The 22,440-nt window shown below is 53.8% G+C and overlaps 1 protein-coding gene across 6 annotated transcripts in view; it reads left to right on the top strand.

Annotated features, from left to right (window-relative positions):
* RPH3AL (rabphilin 3A like (without C2 domains)) overlaps positions 1 to 12,510 on the top strand; it is a 144,448-nt gene extending 131,938 nt beyond the window's left edge. For 2 of the 6 annotated variants that reach the window (XM_077165455.1, XM_077165460.1), the window contains 3 exons: positions 8,089 to 8,202; positions 9,593 to 9,739; positions 11,254 to 11,402. In XM_077165455.1, coding sequence (XP_077021570.1) covers positions 8,089 to 8,202; positions 9,593 to 9,739; positions 11,254 to 11,288 — 296 coding nt within the window. In that variant the 3' untranslated portion in view covers positions 11,289 to 11,402. Of the gene's footprint in view, positions 1 to 8,088; positions 8,203 to 9,592; positions 9,740 to 11,253 lie in introns of all 6 variants that reach the window. The other 4 variants (XM_077165456.1, XM_077165457.1, XM_077165459.1 and 1 more) reach the window with 3 other exon arrangements.
* The last annotated feature ends 9,930 nt before the right edge of the window (positions 12,511 to 22,440 follow it).

Below are 22,440 nucleotides of genomic sequence, written 5' to 3' on the forward strand. Positions count from 1 at the left end.
CGACACCCCCCCCTGCAGGCTTTCTATCTGCCTGAATGGTGTCTGTTCTTAAAATCTACCTCCTCCAGGCAGCCCTCCCTGAACACCCCCACCCCCATCAGTGCATTGTGTTTTTCTCTTGAGGGAGCTGCCCTGCCGTCAATCTCCCATTCTATTTGGAGCTCTTCAAGCAAGTCAGGGAGTACAGGATTTCACTGCTGGTGACCACATCTTTATTGATTTAAAGATTCGTCTTCATTATCCGGTGCCTTCTGCCTGTCTGTGCGCCTGAAAGAGGGAGTTAATTAAAATCGATGGAGGATGAACAAGCATAGGAAACCTGTCCCTCCCCAAATCCACATCCCCAGCCCCAGTCGGTTGCGCTGCCCCTGCTGACGCCTTCCCTGCCTGGGGCCACCCTCAGGGCCGCAAACAGCCTGCGGGAAGGACCCCGGGGAAGGAGCCCCTGCTGAGGGGGTCCCGCGACTCCCCCCATCTTACAGATGAGGAAATGAGGTTCACGCAGCTGGCGAGGTCAAGCCAAGCACAGCCAGTCCTGACTCCCAGGGCAGGAGGGAGGGAGGCAGGAGCAGAGGAGGGAGCAGAGGGGACACCTGTGACTCCCCAGAGGCCTCTTCCGGCTGCAGCGTCTCGTCCCTGTGGGGACAGGAGTGAGTGTCCAGAGCAGAGCCCATCCCTCTGGGGCCTCGGGTTTGGAAGGAGGCAGCCTCTGTGCGCGCGGTGCACAGCCCCGTCCACTCCTCCCGTGGCCATGGCAACGGGCCTCGGCAGCCCCTCCCCCCACGGGTCTGTCCGGCAGTCTGGCTCTTCCACTCGAGTGTCCTTCGAGGTTGCTGAGAAGGCGCTGCTCAGTGGCAAGCCCAGCTATTCTAAGGAGGAGGGACTACAGGATTTCACTGCTGGTGACCACATCTTGATTTAAAGATTCGTCTTCATTATCTGGTGCCTTCTGCCTGTCTGTGCACCTGAAAGAGGGAGTTAATTAAAATCGATGGAGGATGAACAAGCATAGGAAACCTGTCCCTCCCCAAATCCACATCCCCAGCCCCAGTCGGTGGCGCTGCCCCTGCTGACGCCTTCTCTGCCTGGGGCCACCCTCAGGGCCGCAAACAGCCTGCGGGAAGGACCCCAGGGAAGGAGCCCTAGATGCTGGGACTAGAAGTGTTTCTTTCCACTCTGCGGCCCCTGCCTCTGACAGGGGTAAGGGCCCAGAGAGAAACACGGAAGGGGCCTGCTGGGGAGACCGAGAGCAAAGCGGCCTGCCTGGCGGGAAGGATTTCTGAGGGAGCAGAGCCATCAGGACGAGGTGGTGCCACGGGGGGCCCGGCAGGTCAGAAGGATCCTGGCAACAGATAAACCAGGGTTCAAATCCCTGCCCAGCTTCCAAATGGCTGTGAAGCAAAGCTTGGGAATCCAGGCTCCCTCCTAAGAGATGAGTCCACCCCTGTGACGATGGCCTGGGCACTGAATGTGGCGAGCCCGGAGGCCATGCTGTGCCTTTGTTTGGGACTGTGCTTTCAGGATGCCTCATCAAGTAAAACAGATGCTGTGTAGCACATACCAGGCACTACCTGTGATACCTGTTTTCACGTCCAAGCAACCCAGGAAGGGAGCCATCATCCCCCGTTTCACAGATGGGTCCTCTGAGCACACAGAGAGGGAAAGACACCAGCCCAAAGTCACGCAGCTGGGAAGCGGCAGAACCAGGACACAAACCTGCATCTGTCTGACTCAGAGCCCCTGCCTTCCCACCACCCCACTCTTCCCTCTTGCTGTCACCAAAAACGGAGCCCCAGACTTGTGGAGGCATCCCAGGAGGCTCTCAGGCCAGACCTGGCCATGTGTTTTTTGTGGGGTGGAGAGGGGAGGTTCCAGGCAGTTCTAACCTGGCCCAGGTGCCATGGCATCAGCCTGGAGGGCTGGGGAGAGCTAATTGGGAATGCTAATTGCATTCCCCAGGGCCTTATCATCTTTCCCTTACATTAAAAAAAAAACAAAACTTTTTGTTTTTAGAATGCAAAAATCTTCCACCATCTGCTTTGCCTTGGCAGAATGTTTGCTGAAAATATCTCTCTTCCTCTAATCCCCATAATTTCTGGGGGCCTTGGGAGCCTCCAGGCGGAGCAGCAGCTCACAGGTGCCTTCCCAGCTCGCAGGCTATTGGCAGTCCCTGTGCCAGGCAGGAGAATTTTGTGTGGCCCAGAAGGGGAATTCACCCACCTCTCAACCAGGAGGGGCACTGGGGGGGTCTCTCCATGTGGGACAGAGCTGAGCTGAAGTTGAGTCCTAAGATTCAGATCCAGGGAAGCTGCCCAGGCCAGCTTTTTGGTTCCTGCAATGAAGCCTAGAGTGGCTTGGGGACTTGGCAGGTCACAGAGAGAGGCAGTGGTGGAGCAGAGCCTGGAAGCAGGGCCCCCAAATCCCAGCATGGCACTGTCAGTGCCAGTGGGCAGCATCCAGGCTTTCCCCTGGACCGTCCCAGGCAGAGTGTTTCCATGGGACAGCAGCGCCAAACCAGGGTCCTTTTAAGGCAGTCAGAAAAGTCTTTCCAAAAGTGAAGACTTCCCTGCCCCCCTCCGTGTACCAAAACTCTTGAGTTTCCATGGTGACAGTCAAATTGCAAATCCATCCAAGAACAAGCCAGGAGGAAGAAAAAAAAAAAATCTGGCTTATCCCCAGAGAACTGGGCATGACTGGTGCTGGGGCTATCCACTGGTGAGAACAAGTGCTGAGCAGAGTAGGGCAGCCCTTCTGGGGCATGATGGGAAAATCTCAGAGATGCCAGGTCCCTAGGCAAGTGGTCCAAGAGAGCAATTGAGGAGAGAGACCAGGCTGGGCAGGCTTCCCTCCTGCCTGCCTCACCCTGCAGAGCTTGGGAGACTATTTTATGATGCTTCCTTCACAGTTAGGCTATTGGGACAGTCTTCTCAACTTCTCCCTGGTGTTTTCCCATCTTCAATCTGAAAAATCAGGCGTGGGCAGAATCCAAGCTCTAGTCACCGAGCTGTCCCAGACTCATCCTCTGGGGAGTTAAAGGGGGAAAAAAAAAGTATCAGCTTCCAGACACTGAGCATTTTGTTGAGGATGGAAGAGCAAAGGGCCAAAAGATTTATGAGCCTAAAAGCTTTGTTGATAGACCTGGAAGATTTATGATCACAGCTGCTGTGCAGGCAGAGAAAGGTGGCAACAGCAATCGAATGGCAAGTTAGCCAAGATTTGGCTTTTATGGTGACATTTCAGGGGGAGGAAGCAGCAGCAGCTTCCTCCTTTGCTGCCAGAGGAAGCCGTGGATATTTGGGTAAATGGCGTGTGTGTCGGGATGGGATCCAAGAACATTTCACTGGGCTCCTAAGTGTATTTACTTCCCACTGCCGAGAAGTGCCGGCTCAGACACTGCCAACTTCCTTTGGTTTGTTTCTTTTGAGTGGATTAGAGGTGGGATTTGGGTCTGCACCACAAAGACCTCTAAGCTGAGGCCCAGCCTCAGCTTGAAATCCCAGACACCGTGAGCAAAGGTGCTTGAGCCGGGTTGCTGGCTGGTTCCCTGCTCGGTGTGTGTGAGCTCAGTTGTCATCTGAAGCTTTTAGTCCCTGGGATTAAGTTCCTGTGTCAATTTGGCCAGCTTATGGCATCCAGTTGTTTGGTCCAGCAAGCACCAGCCTGATTGTTACTGTGACGATATTTCATGGATTGAAATCATCCGTCAGTTGCATCCATGGCTGGTTACATCCACAGTCAACTGAGGAGATGCCTGCAGCAATGGGAGAAGTCTCATCCAATCAGTTGGAGGCCTTAAAGGGAGAAGTGATGATTTCAGCAGTCAGAAGGGAGAAGTTCTCTCTCAGCTTTAGCCAGTGAGCTTCTCCTGGGGACTTCGTCGGAAACCTTCATTGGAATTCTCAGCTTGCGGCCTGCCTTACGGAATTTGGATTTGCCCATCTATCCCACCATCACATGAGCCAATTCCTATAATAATCTCATAATATTTACATAATACATATCTCCCATTGGTTCTGTTTCCCTGGAGAACCCTGGCTAATGCACCCCTTTTTCTATGACTATGGACCTTTGGGGCCTGTAAAAGGAGACAAAGAGCAAACCAACCGCCTTGTGTTGGGGGAGTTGTTCGGTTCTTTTTAAACCTCATGCAACTCGGGCACCTCACGGGGACCAGGCCACCTGGCACCCTAACCCCGCCTCCAGGGCTGACATCCTGGATGAGACACACAGCTCACAGCAGACATGATTCTCCTTGTATGTGCAGCGTGGAGGGTCTTCCTGCATTTTCCACCTGCTCCCAGCCCACCACCGTGACCGCAGGTGATGGGGAGGAGGGTGGGAAGACGGGCTAAATGAGCTTGCCGCGTCCTCTCCATCCGATGCACAGGCGCGTGCATGCTCTTGCTATTGCGTGCCCCTTGGTGTGTGCCCATCTGCGCCAGAAGGTCCAGGCATCACTTATATCTTCGAGCCCCATGTCCCCATGGGCGCCAGAGTTACGGAGCTCCTGCATGTCAGCCAGCAGGAACAGAGACCATTCCAAGGTAGGAAGAACAAGTAGAGAACCTGACAGCACCTCTGGCGGAGAGATGGGGAAACCAGTGCTGGGATCAATCGCTGGTTCTGCCAAGGAACAGCCCACAGCTTAACACTGCAGGAGAGAGGGAACCCCAAATCCTCCCCAGCTCCCCACCACTGTCTCAGGGGAGATATGGGGAGCTCCTTGCTCCAGGTGTGTAATAGAAATCCTGCCTCCTGCTCACCCACTCCCACACCCCCTTGTCTGGGGACCCACAGGGTTGGGGCAAGTCAGACAGTGGGTGCTTATAAAGCCGACGGCCGTGAGGGTCAGTCACTGTCAACTCCTGATCCAAGAAACCCAGTCCAGGAACCGAGAAGCAGGTCCACAAGTCAAGTTTCCGCTTGGATTTCTCACGTACTCTGAAGGGGGCACATAAGCCACAGCTGCTCCGCATCCCTGTTCCTTCTCAGTTCTACATCATGAAAGCCCAAAAGACCAAACCACAACTGTCCCTTGAGGACAGGGTAGGGAAGGAAACAGAGCCGGACAAGGCAGAAGCCTTGAGCAGGCAACGGAAGGAAGAGGCTGGGAGCCGCATCACTGCCGTCACTTTTGTTCCAGCCCGCGTTGTCCAGGCTGTGCGGGAAAAGAACCACCCTGACCCCATCTGTGGGCACAGTTTGTCTCTGCCCTCAAGGAACTTTACTTTTTAGTTGGGGAAACAGACCTGCCAACACTTAAAGCAGAAAGTGCTCCGTGCCATTGTAGCAGAATGCACAGGGCGTTCAGCCAGCCAGGGCACAGTCAGGGTGGGGGAAGGCTTCCTGGAGGAGGTGACGCAGGGCAGGGGGAAGCAAGTCCCTGCGGCAGGTGATAACCAGCAGCAGAGTTTGGCAGGACCTATGTGCCGTTTGGGGTTGGAGGAGCTAGTAGGATAGGGGAGGCTGGAGAAGTGGACAAAGGGCAGGAGCTTGGAATTGCTCCTGAAGTTTAGGGGAAGCCTTTGAAGAGGGTGAGGCAAGGAGAGGCTTTGTGCTTGGGCTGGAGCATCCCCCGGCTGGGTGGAGGGGGAAATGCCAGGGAAGCGCCGCAGGTGGGCCCAGGGGGGGAGTTACCGCAGGAGTCTGGACTAGAGGCGATGAAGCCTTGATGATTGATTCAAGAACCATTTTGGAGGCAAAATTGGCAGAACATGGTGGTCTGGAAAGATGCAGGGGTAAGGGGGCCACCTGCTCCCAAAGCAGGGGTGGGGAGAGAGTCTTAAAGCCATGTGGTCAGCCAGCTGCACCCCGGCTGCCTGGTGCTGGGAGCTGGGGCCCCCTTAGCTGTAAAGTAACACCGGCTGAAGGCACAGAGGCTCCCCAGAAGGCTGTGGCTCCAGATGGAAAACACGTGGCAGGGGTACCACCGTCCCCCCCCTCCCCCCGCACAGGCATCCCCGTTGTCCACCGACCCGCCCCTTCTCAGCAGGCCGCTCCCGAAGGGCTGGGCCAACCCACTGAAGCCAATTGCCCAGCCCTGTCTCAGTGGATTCTTCCCCAGTCTCATCCCCTGCAGAAAGGGTACCCACGGCCAGGGGGTAGTTTGGATGATGGAGCACCTGATGTAACAGTGGCTGGGGTAACAGGCGGCCCCTGCCAGCTCTCTCCAAACCATCGCTTTCGTTCTGTGGGTGAGAGAGTCCCACCAGCCCCACCATTAGAGCAAGTTATCCACCCAGGAGCGCTCGTTCCCTTTGATCCCAAACGTTTTTATGCAGGTGCAACCTTTTTATGCAGCTGCACTTATTATAATTACCAAATTTAATTAAATGTTAAGAAAGTTGATGAAAAGAGTTAGGAAAGAGAGGGTTTCATTAAAACCAAGAAGTTGGAAAGTCTTGACAGAGGCAATTTGTTTCAAAGAAACGCTGTTGATTAGGTGTGGACAGGACGATGGTGAAAAACGGAGGAAGAAATGGAAAAATACAGAAAAATTCCGCACTCATATTACTTTGCCAGAGTCTTTAAGTTCTTGCTGCAATTTAAAGACCCTGAGTCTGGGACTCAGACAAAGCAATGTGTATGCAGCTAATACATGAAAGAGCGTGTGAGCCCAATCTCAAAGAAACATCAGAAGATTGGCGAGTAGATGCACATGGATATGTTTAAAATAAAAATAGAATGTTCAAAGTATGCACATATTCTGTATTATGACTCCCGCTCTTGATGAACCAGCCAGCAGTGGTCCTGCTGGTGCCAGAAAAGAGAGTTTTTACCAAAGAGGGTGTTCGTTATGGGCTGGCTCCCCCGGCTCTTTCCCACCTCCCCCCACCCCAACCTAGGAAGTTTCCCTCCCACCAAGACAGACTCCCCTGCCACTCCCTGCTGACGCTGAACCCATGATCCCAGAAAAGTCTGTCCACCTCCTTCAGCGACTCTTAGGCTTGAATTGCATACCAGCCTTCGTGAGCCCTCTACTGCGTTTGTGGTCACCCTGGGGAAGGGCAGAGTGGGCATCTGCAACCCCACCCACCGCGGGGGCCCTCGGACTCAGGGCAGCCAGTAACCAAGCCACCAGGGAAAGCGCAACCCCGAGAGGCCGCTCCAGGCCCACCTCCTGCCTCCCCTGGAGACTGTCTGAGCCACCTGTTAAGGCAGAAGGGAGGAACGGGGACCCACCGGTGCCCTACCCCGTGCCATGCAAGGGCAGGAGGGCCTCTGGCCTGGTTCAGTTCTGTGCTCGCTACCGATGTGCCCAATGTCACACACCTTTGTTGTATGACCTGGTGAGGCCGAGACCCACAAGTCCACCAGGTGTACTGCTTTGGGACAAACCACAGCACACTGGGCAGCGGTCAGGCAGCTTGGCCAGGGGTGACCTCAGCGACCTGCCACTGGGGAGGGGGCTGCAGAGCCAGAGGCAAACCCTCTGGCGCCAGGAGGCCGGGCCACAGGCCGGGTGTGACTGGCACCAGCAGGGAGGGCTCACACCTGGGCCAACCACCTCCACACATCGCCCCCTCCCTGAAGCAGCGCCGGGACCCTCTCGCTGTGGTGGAAGCTGCTTGTCACCCTTGGAGCAGGCACGACTGCTCTGAGGCCTCCACCTGGCAATGCTTAACAGTGAAAGGTGATGCCATGCAGTAATGAAAATGACAGGCATAGCTGACCTCATGGAGCCTTCTAGGTACTTCACACTTTTAATTCACTGAAGCTGCAGAACAACCCTCTGAGGTGGGAAACATTCCAGACAAGGGAACTCAGGCACATTGTACTGTAGGAGCCGTGACTCCAGCCCTGGCAGTCTGGTCCCACAACCTGTGCTGGAAACCACACTTGACTCTGCTGAAGGAACTGACCTGGGAGCCGGCAGGCTGGGTTCTCATTGCAGCTCATCCAGTAACCTGTGGTGGGGTCTTGGCCAGTATCCTCCCATCCCAGGCCGTTGTTTCTCATGCCCCAAACCTGGGGACCAGCTGAGGTTCTGTGCTACTTTGTCACAGTCCGAGAGAGAGGCCTGCCCTGGGCCCTCTGGCAGTGGCCGGTAGGGATGACCTCCTGCATTGGCACCTGTCTCTTTTCCAGTGGTTTCCAGTGGCAGTGACAGTGACTCAGATATCAGCTCCTCCAGCCTGGAGGACAGAGTCCCGTCCACTGGGGTCAGAGACCCTAAAGTCGACAAACCCTTGGGGGATTCAGGTGAGTATGGAAGTAACATTGCTCGTTTCAGAAGCCCCGGGAGCAGAGGGGCTTTGCTGCTTCCTGGCCCGCTGCTCCCTGGCAGGTATCTGTCGAGTTGTTCTGGTTCAGGTGGGAGAAGTGGCCCTGGAAGGTGGGATGTCTCAGAGCTAAAGTATTAGCACCACTGGAGAGCAGGTCATAAAGTGGAGTCCTCTGCCTGCACACCTCTTGGGCCTCTGTTGTGTTCTCAGTAGTATGAGAGATGAAGCAGTTGGTCTGCAAGTTCCTTCTGACTTTAACGTCCCTGAGCTTTCCTTGTGACCATGGAGTATTGGGTTGGAGCAGAAAAGGCCTAGGAGACACGTTTTCTTTTTCTTTAAACACGATGAAGGGCCCTCCCAGGAAAAGGGCTTTATCCAGATTTGCTCCAGCAGTTAGAACTGGAGTCTCTGAAGGAAGTTTCAAGGAGGCTGATGTGAGTACAAGGGAAGAAAGTGTTTTATAATAACTGTAATCACCCCCAACTGGAATAAAATTGGGGGCTGTCGTAGGGCCCAGGCTGGGTGACCCCCCTGCCAGAGCTGGTGTGGAAAGAATTCCTGCTGGAGGCAGGATTTGAGCCAATCAGAGACGGCCAATGCCTAGACATGTACCACCACCCCCACTGCTAGATCCAGGGCAGACATTATGAGTCGATTATGATACTCTTTCCCCCAGAGCCTTGGCATGCCTCTGAATACCCCCCCCCCCCCATCAATGCCCTTTTCCAAGTGATTATTATCGACAGGCAGAGATGGCACAAGAGACACAAACTGTCCCTGGACTAGATGACCATCCCGTAGGCCCCTTCAGACCAAAGATTCTGCATTAGAAAAGTGTAAAGGAAATTCACCTGCCAGCCTTGGTTTCTGGCAGGTTCTGTCCCACCCCCAGCTCAGCGGTCCCGGGAAAAGAGGAACTGGGGCGGGCTCCCAGGCCAGGCAAGGACTGGCCAGCCTTTCTGCGTGAGGATTCTTTAGTTAGTGAAACCAACAACTACTGTCTCCCTTATTTAACTGAAACGTGCCCCTCTCCTCCCCACATCCTGTCTTATTCTATAAATGCAGGAGAAATGGTTAATTCCCAATTTCCATATTGGTGAATTTGTCTGGCACCAAGTAAAAAGACCCGCCATTCTGTTGCCTTTATATATCTTGGCACAATCATCAGGGGATGAGAGGGTGGGGTCAGGTCAGCACGTGGCAGCCCATGGGTAGGGGGCTGGCAGTTCTCAGGATAGGGGGCTGCTGAGCACACTGTCCCCTCAACTCCCCCTTGTCCCCTTACTACAGATGGGCTCAGGAGGTCATCCCTGCTGGGCCCAGGGGCCGGCACCGAGCCACTCGGGCCCGCATGTGGTCTGTTGCAGGTGGCAGCATGCTGTCCCCCAGGATGGGGCTGGCCCGCCCCCCCAGCCAGCAGTCCGGGAGTCAGAGCAGCCTGGCCAGCGAGCCGGGGGCGGGCCCTGCAGACCCAAAGGAAGCCACCTCGCCCCGGCCCCACCCGAAGGGCCCCAGTGAGTGCCAAGCCTCTCCTCGCGGCCGTCCATCTCCTCTCCTGCTCCCCCCCAAGCCCCTCGGCCTCTCCCACTCAGCCCTCTCAGACCCTAATGTGGCAAGTGATGTTTGCAGTTCCCCACATTTACTGAGCGCTGTGTCGGGTGTGGGGAAACAGGAGCTCCAGGCCCGTCCCTGCCGGTGACAGTGGCGGGGGAGTGGGGGCCAGAGTGACCACAGACGCCATCCTAGCCATTACTGGAAATTATAGCAATGCCCATCACCATCCTGCACTTTATGAATGCCTCATTTTTCAAAGCAGCTTCCCCCCTCCACAGTGATCGTAGTAACTCCTGTTTCCCCACGGCTCCCCAGTGCCAGGCCCCCTGGCCAGGCGCTGTCCGAGGACTGTCGGGCAGACAGGCGTGTCCTCATCCCGGCCTGGCGGGCAGGGCCGGGACCATCTGTGTCCTCGAGAAACCTACCCCATAGCCGAGGAACCTGAAACAACCCACCAGAAAGAGAGCTAGACCCCGGGGCGACCCAGATAGTGGGGGGGGGAACAAGGGCCCACTCGAGCCCCCGCCTGCCCCGGCCCCCGGAGGCCACTTTTCCTGCTCTCGGCAGAGTAGGCGGAAGACGATCGTCTCCACTGGACAGGTGTGGAAACTGAGGCACAGAGAGGAGAAAGGCAAGGATCCAAGGCTCACACTCGAGCCTGAGAAAATTGTGCACTGTGGGCTGGCCCCATGCAGGCCCCCCTGGGCACAGCGGTATCCAGGAAACCCTGCTGGGTGCTCAGCGTCCCTCTCTCCCCCCATCTCCCCCCCCCACCCCAAGGGCATCCGAGAGGGAGGCGACGGGTGGATAGGTCTCCGGGGCGGGAGGCAGCGTGGACCCCCACCTCGGGCCACCTGAGCCCTCGCTGAGGCCTGAACTCTAGTCCCAGCCCCCACCCCACCCCCGTGGGACCTTGGACAAGCCAGCAGGTAGAATCACACAAAATTGCATTTTTGCAGATTAAAATAGTCAAGGACGGGCAATTTGATATGGCTCAACCCAGTATCTGAGCTCTCTGCTCCCAGTTCCATTATCGCTAGAGCGGGCACATCTTCCTCTCCCTCCTGGCGTGGCCTGGCAGGGAAAATTCAGTCCTCAGGCCACCTGGCCTGAAAGCTCAGGAAATAAGCTGATAAATGGGGAAGCCACGTGGCACCATGCAGAGAAGGGGTTCCAGGACTGAAAAGGATTGCCCCAGAGGAAAGTGTGTGCTGGAGTGCGCACCTGCCCTGGCCCATGCCGACATCGCCTGGGCTCCCCACCTGGGCTACCCGGGCAGCCCCCCAAGTTAGTTTCAGATGAGGGAGGTGGCCTCAGGTGTGGGGGCCGCTGCAGCCGGGCGCCCTCCACCTCCATGGTCACTGCCATTTCGTTCCCAGAGGTCAGAATGTCCTGAGAGGGGAGCTGCCGAGGGACGGGGCAGCCGCGGCCCCTGCTCACCCTGTGGTGGTCTTTTTTTTCTCTTCCCCCAAAGGCAAAAGACACACCAGGGCGAGTCCCCACTGCTGACGCGGCCCTCGAGGTCCCCTCGGCCTGCCCCGGGCGGAGGCGCGTTCGGTGCCCGGAGCAGACTTTGCTGCGGCCGAGTCCGGGAGACGGAGGGCGCTGGCGCCGCGCCCCAGCAGCTCAGGTGGCTCCTTCCTGACCGGTCCTGGGTCCTCAGCCGGCCGCAGGCCTCACCTCAGACTCAACACACCTGGGGGGGCTGGGTCTGCTTCCCCCCACCCTGTGCACCCCTTCTCTCCTCTCCCACCACTCCTACCCCCAAACTCAGCCACTGGCCTTTATTTATTGCTCTCCCCCTGCCCCCAGCCCCTGGCTACCCTGTGTTCATTTCCAGCTTTCTCACGCCTTGGGTGGGCTGGGAGGCCCTTCAGACGGGGCGTCCCGCGGCGCCCCCATCTGCCCTGCAGGTCCAGAGGGGAGCCAGGCAGGGTTCCCTCCACATTGGCATGAGGGCAGGAAGCAGAATAACCCTGGGCGGTTCCTCTCGAAGCCCAGCTTGGCCCCAGGAGGCGCGCGGTGGCACCCCGGGCAGGTGGAGTGAGGGCTTTGCCCGCCCTTCCCCTCCCTCCCCTGCCAGGGCCGCAGCAGCCCTGGCCCTCTCTCCCGCCCTTTGAGAGGTTTCTTTCACAGCCTGCCTCCCTCGGCCACCCCGGGTTTTGATCAGCTTCTCTTCAGCTGTGGAGACGGGAGCCATTCCGACGACTGCCATGAATTCACTCCTTAGATGAGCCTCCATCGAGGCCCCAGCTAGGGCACGCGGCTCCCCCAAGCCATTAATTCACTTCTCTTCACTTCAGTAGATTCGGTTTGGCATGAAAAATACCTAATTCAAAGTGCTGGCCAATGCTCCTGGAGTACACTTCCCTGAAGAGAGAGCATGGTGTGTGTGTGTGTGTGTGTGTGTGTGTGTGTGTGTGTGTGTGTGTGTGTGTGTGTGTGTGTGTGTGTGTGTGTGTGTGTGTGTGTGTGTGTGTGTGTGTGTGTGTGTGTGTGTGTGTCCACACCCACCTCCCATCCTTCCTGCTCTCCACTCCCACCTCCTCCCGGGCCTGTGTGCCCAGTTCTAGAAGGGTTGGCCTCTCCCAAGCCCAGCGCTCTCAGGCCCCGCTGGGAACTTTCTTTGCCCTTGCTCCTGGCAAATGGTAAAAAAAAAAAAAAAAATTCTATTTCCCTGTGACATGTTATGCTTCAGAATTAAAACAATAAAGATTAGAATTTGCATTGAGCCAGTGTGTTGAGCAAACGAACTCAATTGTATGTGTTTCTGAGATGCATCGATAGAAAAATGGGTAGAAAAAAAATGTGGCACACATCAGTTTACTGGAACACTTCCCAAGCCCCAACAAAAGGAATGAGCTGGAGCCGACTGTATTATATCAGAGCGAACGTACCTACTGTGGAAGGGAAAAAGCAAGGCCCTCCACGTAAAAAAAAAAAACTTTTATGTACACATACAAATAACCAAAATGAGTTGAACACACTGGTATGTGCTTATTTTAAGATATTTTTTTGGGGGGGTTATCAAATGAATCAAGGTGATTTTTTTTTATGAATTAAAAAAGATTAACTAACAAAACATTTAGAAATCATTCCATTCTACATACACAATCAGTAATTCTTAACATTAAGATGTTTTTAAATGGACCAGGGTTTCTGGTTAGATGCCATGTTCTCTACACATTTGTATCTCCTCTGCCTCCCCAAAGCCCCGCTGAAATTACATAAAGGAGTGAAAATGGCATAAACCACAAAGACCAAGGGAACAAGGGAGGAGTTGGCAGCACATGAGAGATGGCTGAAAAGCTTTGGCAAATGGAAAAGTGGAACTTTAATATCAGCTTCCTCTTCGCCACCGAAGTTCTGCTAGGAGGGAAACCAAGCACCTGCAAGCCCGTTGGTCTTTCCGAACCCCCACCCCACCCTCAAGCGCTCAGCGCCTAGAGGGACCAGGTATCCCTAAAGTGGGCGTTCAGGATGAGTCTGAATATGGCAGTGGTTGAAATAAATGGTTAGGCCCCCTCTCCCAGCCCCCACGGCCTGGTGACTGCCCCTCCCCACCCTGAGTTGGGAGACAGGTTTACTACCTGCCAAGAGCAAATCAAAAAGGTTCTGGATTGGGGACCCGAGCCCAGCTGCAGGCTGGGAGTGAGATTCCTCATCAAAATCGGGGATGGTTCATGGGGAGACCCTCAGCCCCCTTCCCCTGCTAACAGCCAAGCCTGTTCCCCATCGCCCCAACCCCAGAGCAGAAGAGGATTGAATTTCTCTCTGGGGAAACTGACCAAAGAGGAAAGACCGGTCTCTGCTCAGTCACCTGCGAACCAACCCCACCCCCTCCCCGGGACGACGAGCTTCCCGGAAGCTTTGCCGTATTCACTCACAATGAGAATAGGCACCCAGCAGTCATCACTGTGGAAAACCTACATCCAGAAATGCGGAGACCCAGTGCACAAAAGAAAAAGGCAGAGGAGAATCTTCCGAAGAAACCATACCTAGGAAACAAAAAAAAAAATTTTTTTTAAAAGGGAAATATTAAAGGGCTTGGGAATTAAAAACATAATAGCAGACATTTAAAAATGCATTCTAAGGGACAGAAGAGGAGAGGAGAGAAAACTCTCCCCCCAGAGAGTAAATTCCAAAAACAGAGATATAAAAATAGAAGAGAAAATCGGACAACAAAAATGGTACGGTCAGAAGAGAAGGTCCAACTTCCAACCAACGGGATTTCAAAATGAGAGACAAAAATAAAGAAGAGAAAAGTATTAGAGAAGTGACACAAGAATACTTCCTAGTATTCCTCTAGGGAAGGAAATGACCTTCCCTAGAGAAAGAGCTCCCCAAGTGCCCAGCACAGTGAAATAAAAGCTTCACACCGTGGACCAGTTCAGCCAACGGTGGCAGCAGTTCGGCAAAGCCTAGTAGATGGAGATGAACGAGACCTGCAGCCACCGTGTAATACCAACTGGCCGAGATCTTGCTAAAACTCAGGCTCTAATGTGCCTAATCTGGACAGCCCAAGATCAGGCTTCCACCAGGCTTTGGGTGCTGCTGATTGAAGTAGCTGTGTCCAAGGCACTGGTGGTCCATCCTGGCTGCACATGGAAATCGACCAGGGACCTTTAGAAAGAACTGATGCTGGCCCCACCCCCCGGAGATTCTGGTTTCATTGACTTGGGATGCAATCTTGACATGCAGATTTTTTTTCTTTGTACGCTATATGACTAGAGTCACATTTCCTTCTTTTTCCAATGAATATCCTGTTATTGCAGCGCTATTTGTTGAATTTTCGTTTTGTGTGTTTTTCCTTTTTCTTTTTTGTTTGCTTGTTTCTTTTGTTTGGGGGAAGTGCGTGGGCCGGAATTCGAACCCGGGTCTACTGCAGGGCAGGCAAGAATTTTGCCACTGAACTACCCTTGCACCCCCCGGGTTTTTTTTTTTTAATTTTTACTTATTTTTTATCGATATGTATTATATGTTCACATACCACGTACTCATCCAAAGTGCAATCAGTGGTTCACAGTATCATATAGCTGTGTATTTATCATCACAACTGACTTTTCTTTTTTGTGAAAAATAAAATATACACAACAAAGCAATAAAATTCAAAGCACATCACGACAATTAGTTCTGGAACAGATTTCAGAGTTTGGTATGGGTTACAATTCCACAATTTTAGATTTTTACTTCTAGCCACTCTAAGATAGTGGAGACTAAAAGAGATATCAATATAATGATTCAGCAATCATACTCATTTGTTAAGCTCTACCATCTCTGTGTAACTCCCTCATCACCTTTGATCTTTCTACCCCTCTTCAGGGGTATCTGGGCTATACCCATTCTAACTTTTTCATGTTGGAAAGGGCTGTCAATAATATGGCGTGAGGAGATGGAACTAGTTGGTGTTCTGGAGAGGCTGGCCCCTCTGGGTTTCAGGACTTCTCCTGGTCAAGGAACCCGTCTGGAGGTTGTAGGAAAGTTATCGTAGTGCCTGGAAACTTTGTAGAATCTTATATTGCCGTACGTGTTCTTTAGGATTGGCAGGAATAGTTTTGATTGGGGGTTGGCAGGCTGTGCTCAGGAGCAATGTCTAACATAAGAGTATTCTCCAGAGTAACCTCTCGACTCTATTTGAACTCGCTCAGCCACTGATAACCTTATTATCAGTGTAATAAATGTAACCTTTTGTTACATTTATTTTCCCCGTTTTGGTCGGGATGGCATTGTTAATCCCACGATTCCAAGGCCACGCTTATCCCTGGGGTCATCTCCCACGCCGCCAGGGAGACTCTCCCCCCTGGTGACACGTGGAATTTTAAAGGCCCCACCAGATGACTCCCATGTGTTTCCAGGGACTGAGAAGCACCCCTAGAACTAGAAATCCTGCGTGGGTCCAGGAGACATGCAGAGAGTGTTCTCACCTTTTCATTAGCTAAGAACTGGAAACAACATAAATGCCATAAACATAAGAATAGACATGTGATTATGAGATATTCAAAGAGGAATATTTTGCAGTGCTGAAAATGAGTGATCACACTCTGCACAGAGGAGCCTCACAAACAATGTTGAGCAACGAAACAGATTGCAGAAAATAAATACATTATGACACTATTTATATAGTGGTTCTAAAACATGCAAAACAGTTTTATATGTTAAGATTTAGTTTAATGCAGTGAAAGAATAAAGAAATGCATAGGAAGGATAAACAACAGATTCGGGATACCTCTTGAGGGAAAATAATTAAAGTGGGGTTTCAACTTTATTGGTAATGTTTTATTAAGCTGGATGATGAGGAGATGGGTTTGTAATATTTTAATTTTATTTATATTTTCATATGTTAAATCTTTCCAATTAAAAAATGTAAGAACTATCTCAAGCCTCTTTATCATGAAGTTTTAGGACACCAGGATACCAGCATAAAGAAAAAAACTTCCAAAGAGAGGAAAGCATGGGTCACATACAAAGAATCAGGACTTGAAATAGCATTGACGTTCTCAAAGCAGATTTTGAAGCCAGAAAACAGTGAAGCAGCATCTTCTGAATTCTGAGGGGAAATGATTTCTAATCTAGACTTTTATATCTCCTCAAAAATCTCAAGGCAGTGTGTTGGTAGAAGGAAGACATTTTCAGAAACATGGATTTTTGAAAATTTTATCTCCAATGGATTCTTTCTCAGGCAGCTACTGGAGGATGTGCTCCAGCCAAACAAGGTGGAAACCCAGGAAAGAGGAAGACATAGGATTCAGGAAGATGGAGAGCCAACCCAAGAGAGCGCCAAAGAGAATCCCCAAGATGATGGCACCAGGTCAGACTAGAGGCCAAGGCCAGCCAGCCCAGGTGGGCACGTGCAGACAGAAGAGATACACAAGGGTAAGATGCACATGCGTGCTGGAAAATATTTTATAATTTAAGTGATCCATAAAATTGAAAAATGAAGAGAGAGAATTAGCGTGAGGTTTAGATATAAAGGCGAACACCAGCGGAAGCAGCGAGAAGAATTCTAACTGGATGCCTAGTGAGGGGCATGAGGTCAGCAGGGAGGGGCTACTTGAGACTTTGGGAGACAGTTTCCTTCTAAATGATGTATGCATATCTAGCAATGAAAAATTTTAAATAGAAAAATGCATATCAAGCTGAGGATAAACCCACCCTGGGCTCTGAACTACCATGCCTCTGTCCTGGCACCCAAGCCCTGTTAGTCTCTGGCCTGCAGCCCCCGAGCTCCCACCATCCAGCCCCACCAAAAACCCATTCCTGGGTGAGAGGGAGGTGGTTGGGGTCTGCTTTAGGGTCAAGGGGTCTTTTGGGGCTGCTCTGAGAATCAAGAAGCATATCCTTCCTTTACAAAAAGACTTTCTGAATTCCAAGTGGGTGCACGGGTAGTTCAGTGGTAGAACTCTCGCTTGCCATGTGGGAGATCCGGGTTTGATTCCCGGCCAACGCACTCTAAAACAAAACAAAAAAATGTTCAAAAAGCCAGCAGCTAGAGGCTCGTGAACTCTGAATACCTGATTCAAATCCCAGCTCCACTGCTTGGTACCTGAAATGATGGGTTCTTCTCTGAACCTCTATCTCCTCATCTATAAAATGGAGGTGCTACTTTCTTTACAGGATTATTGTGAAGACTAAAGAATACAAACAGTACATGTGAAGCCAAGACAGAGTTAATACCACCGTAACAGTAATTATTCCTGTAAAACGCTGACATGGTGCGACCTCAAAGTGTTGCATTGATTGAGCGAACCTATACGGTGTTGATGTGCACACAGGGGCACGGGAAATGTTCGTGCTTTTCCCACTGGCACTTTGGGACATATTAATTATAGGGCTGTGTATACTTTACATGACTTTTCTGTAAACCTACAGTGTCTCTAATTTTAAAATATATGTAAATAGCATTCATCTGCATTCATTCATCCATCCAGTATGGGCTGGGCATCTGCTAGGTGCCGAGTGCAAGATTAGAGGCCAGGGGTCATTAAGGAACTAAGCAGACGTGGTCCCGCCCTCCTGCTGCTCACGTGTCTGGGGGGGGGGGGTGCAGAGCGTGCATCCAAGTCACCTGGTGGGCTTGTCAAACTGCATCTCACTGGACCCCAACAGTTTCTCATTTCAGAGGGGTTGAGAATGCGTTTTCAACAAGATCCCAGGTGACAATGATACATTTTGAGACCCACTGATCTAGTGGAACCAGTTTATCTGCATTTCCTTGGGCTGGCACCCCCAACGCCACGCCAGCTGGGGCTCGAAACACAGAGGCTGGCAGGGGAGGGGAGAGCAGTAAGGACCAGGCCGGCAGAGAAAGCACAGCCCCCCAAGTGACCAAAGGGGACCGTGTCCCCAGGCCACGTCCGCCCCTCTGGATGGCTGCACGGCCCCAAGCGGTTACCAAGCCCTGGAGCAGAGTAGCCACAGCGGAGAGCCAGGGCCAACGGAGAAGACGCCTACTTTCTGGCATTGCACCTCAAGATTCCTGGGAGCCCGTAATGTCTGTTTCTATTTCTGCCCCCAGATGTCGTCTCCAGCGTGTTCTGCCCGAGCCCAGGGTGCAGCGGGCCAGGGAGAGGGGAGCTGCTGGCCTGGGGAGGGAGGCCCACCGCCCACCCTCGCCTCCCCGAAACAGAGGCTGCAGTTCCACCAAGGGGGAGCAAAGAGAGATGGAGCATTGTGCTGCAGGGGAAACACCCAGCATGGCCACCGGCTGTTTGTTGAGTCAGGCACCTGCTGAGAGCCTCAGGGACTCCTCACCCCACCTAGGAGTCAGGTGCTGGTATTATCCCCATTTTACAGAGGCAGAAACTGAGGCCGAGAGAGGTCAGGAGAGCTGGGATTTGAATCCAGGGCAGCCGGATGCCGAAGACCACACTCTGGATGGGACAGCGTAGGGCGGGGCTTGGGAGGATCCCAAGGGCAGCGGGAACTGGGCACAGGCAGAAGGCGGCCAACCGGGCTGTGTCAGTCCGCACGGAAGCTTCTGGATGAAAGGGAGGAAAGCCGTCCCCTCGCCCTCCCATGCTAATGCACAAATGAAAATAAAGCTCAGCATTTCACCTCCAGTGTCGGACACTCTCTGGGGCCCGGGGCCTAGATGGCCGCAGTTAAGAGGCACTGATATGACTCTTCCCCCAGCAGGACAACAGGGCCCTGTTGAGTGGAGCGGTTAGTTTTTCAGGTCCACAGGGATGGATTCGGCTTAGACAGTTTCCAGGAGTTTCCATCAATCATCTGGTTTCTCTGGGCCTTTGGTACCCACACTGGTCCCCCGCAACTCCTTGGAGGGAGGTGGGAGCTGCACCCCAGGACAGGCCCCTGACCTCCAGGAGGGGCACTGCAATTCACCGCCTCCCCCCCAACCCCGCCACGCCTCACGAACCCCCCCAGTCACCCATCTTCCCGCGGGCACCTGTTCAGAGCTGGATGCTGTCCTCCGTAGCTCCTCACTGACCCAGCACTGGCCCCTTCTCGCTCCACCACCCCACCCCACCCCCAACTCACCTAACGGGGAAGGGCGGAGTCTTGCTGGCCCCGAGCACCCACACCTGGAGTGCACACAGGGCCCCAAGCACAGACAAATGCCTTGCTGCCACTGTCTTCAAATTCTTAATAAATTTGAACATGGGGCCCCACGTTTGCATTTTGCACTGCAGGTTATGTAGCTGGTCCTGACCGACCTGGCTATTTCTTTCTTGGTGCAGACTCTATAAGTATGGCCAGATGGGGCTGAGCTCTTATGCTTTCTCCTGAGGGGCAGCCTAGGGTGACGGCCTGAGCCCTGGTGGGGCATCTGGGAACCCGGGTCCTCGACGCACCGCAGCCCTCCGGTGCTTGCCCTCCCCACCTGGAAGATGAGAAAACTGGATTAAATGGAGGGCGTTCTAGTTGCGTTCCCTGGAGCTCCCTGGGGGTTGACAGGAATTCTCAGGGGGGCGGTTTGGGGCCCATTCCCACTCCCACTTTCAACATAGGGCTCCCCTTTGAGTTCTCCATATTGGGTTCCGCAGCAGGAAGGAGGCAGAGCCTCGCTGCACACCCAGCCTGTGGGGTCCTCTGCCCTGGGCAGCAGCTGCCCCTGCACTTGGCCTGCTGGGGAGGGAGAAGAGGCCTCCAGCGTAAGGTGACCAGATGGAGAGCCCAGTTGTCGGAGAGGCACCTAGGGACCAGCCAGAAATGTGATGGAAGAAGCCCTTGCCAGGGGAGGTGGACACAAACGCACATGCACATACAGACGCGTGCACCCACATGCACGTGCAGAAACACTCATGCATGCACACACCCACACACGCACGCGCACACACACACTAGTATATACAAACACAGGAAGATTTAACTGTTTACAGAATGTGGCTGACCAGTCGTTTCTGAGTGCTCATCAGAGCACTGGCAAAGGCTCTTCCACACAGGATGGTTGGAGGGGTGAGACCAAAGCAAAACCTGGCACTGGCCTTGCACAGACCATCTGGGGAGAAGGAGCCCACCAGGCTCTGTGCTCGGAAGGTTTGCAGAGCCCCTGCCAAGACCAAACCCTGGTGTCCCCCACAGAGAAGGGACTTGGCACTCCAGTGTTCTCACGCTTTCTCTTCAGTCCTGCATCCGGGGAGGGCTCTGACCTGTGCACACCCACCCTCCTCCACCCCACCCCAAGCCTTATGCTGAAGGCAAAGGAAAGCATGGTCACCCCTGTCAGTGCCATAAAGAAGTGGGGCAGGGAGGAGGGAAGGCAAGTGGGGCAGGGGGAGCTTAGCGAGCCCCAGAGCCACCTACAAGCTGCCTTTGCATCCTCTTTGCCGAGACAGACCTCAGCTCTGAGCCCTTTGATGCAGACCCCAGGATGTCTGCAGCTTCTTCAGTGCCAATTACCAGGGAAATAATCCAGCGTGCTCAACCCCTGCCTCTCAGCAGATGTTCTTTGGGGACATTTTAAGTCTGACTATACCTGCTGAGCTGCTGACAAGTGAAGCCTCTCACTCCTTCACCCCCTCCTTCCCGGCTGCCATCTCCCCCAGCTCTCCGCCAAGCCCTTTGATGGGGACAAAGTCGCCTATGGCTGGTGATAGGTTCACCCTTGCCCCCCAGGCAGGGGCCTGCTCAGATTAGCCCCCCCACCCTTCTGCCCGGGCTCTGCTTCTCTTCGATATGACGTGGAAGTCCGTATTCCCCGTTAGTTCCGTAAAGGCAGAAGCCATGCCTTATTCATCTTTGACTGTCTGGTTAGGAAATAGTACCTAGATGGATCGATGGATGGATGGACGGACAGATGGATGGACGGATGGACTAATGGAGAGTTGAATGGAGAGATGAGTAGAGGGATAGAATGTGTGGGCCAGTGTACTAAAGAAGTCCATCTGAGAAGACAGACAGATGGACAGAAGGTTGGAATGCTGTCCTAACGGATGGATGGACAGATGGATGACTGGTGATACTCCCAGGTCCAGGACTCAGCTGCTCCCCACATCCCCAGAGAAAGACCAGCCCCATCCTACACTTTCCACAAGCCGAGGGGGTCCCTGCCTGGGGCTCACTCAATTCAAAGCAGCTGAAAGGCTCCCCAGGAGCTGTAATGAGATTTGTACCTGGGACCCTAGTTAGGGGACAGTTTCCCAAAGAGCCTCTGGCCTGACCCCCATGATCCACTCCGGCATGCTCTCCATCCCTGAATCCAAGCCCCTGAAGGCAAGCATTTTGGGGGTGGGGGGAGCTGTTCATCCCTGGTCCCACTCAGCTTCCCTCCCCTGGAAGTATCTCAGATGGCAGTTTTCCCAAGAGGCCGGCCCAGTCCCCACGGAAAGCCATCTTGGAGCAAACCCCAGCTGCTCAGAACCCGGCCTTGTGGGCCTCCAACCAGCACCCTGCCGGGAGACCAGGCCAGGCCTCCATACCCCACAGCAGCGGCCACCTGCGGGGAGGGGCTGGAAGTTCCGGCCTGCCTGTCCCTGGGCGCAGTGGTGGCCACTCACTGCCCGCGCCGAGCCCTGCCCGCCTGGCTTACCCTCGGCCGGGGCCACTGCCCAGGTGTGCCCCCAGCTGCCTCCGCAACCCCCACCTGAGTTTTCCCAAGGCCTCCTGCCCCCACTAAAACCCACAAACCCCGCCATCAGGACATGCTAATGTTCCTTATGCCACGGGTGAGGATGGACTGGAATACCTCACACGTTAACTAGCCCGCCCTAAACAGTATGCAGGTCAGAATTCACTCATTCACACGCAAGTATTTCAAAATGCATGACTCAAATGCAAGCCTCACTCTCCGTGACACTGCTGCTTCCAGGGCGTGTGAGAAAAACAGGCCCCCTTGGCAGCCTGGGCCTCAGTTTCCCTGTTAAATAAGAAATTGGACTGAATGCACCGGCCTAGGCTGGGGGGAGAACACAGGTCCGGTGCCGGGAGGCTTACACACCCCCTGCAGCTTCAGCTCTGTGGGCCCCGGCCAGAAATGAAGCTGGCTGATAACATGGGCGCCTGGAGCCACCCCCCACCCCACCCTGAAAGAGCCTGAAGCAGATCCCAGATGTAGCTCCCCCCACTCTTAGGACCAGATCCTTCAGTGTCGTCCCACCTGGAACCCACCTCTATTACCTGCAGTTCCCCTTAGGGAGGGACATGTCTCTGTTTAGAACAATACTCTTAAAAGCTGATTGTGGATGATCCTGCAAATGGGCCC

This window comes from Tamandua tetradactyla, chromosome 6 (assembly GCF_023851605.1).
Source record: "Tamandua tetradactyla isolate mTamTet1 chromosome 6, mTamTet1.pri, whole genome shotgun sequence".
Classification (NCBI taxonomy): domain Eukaryota; kingdom Metazoa; phylum Chordata; class Mammalia; order Pilosa; family Myrmecophagidae; genus Tamandua; species Tamandua tetradactyla.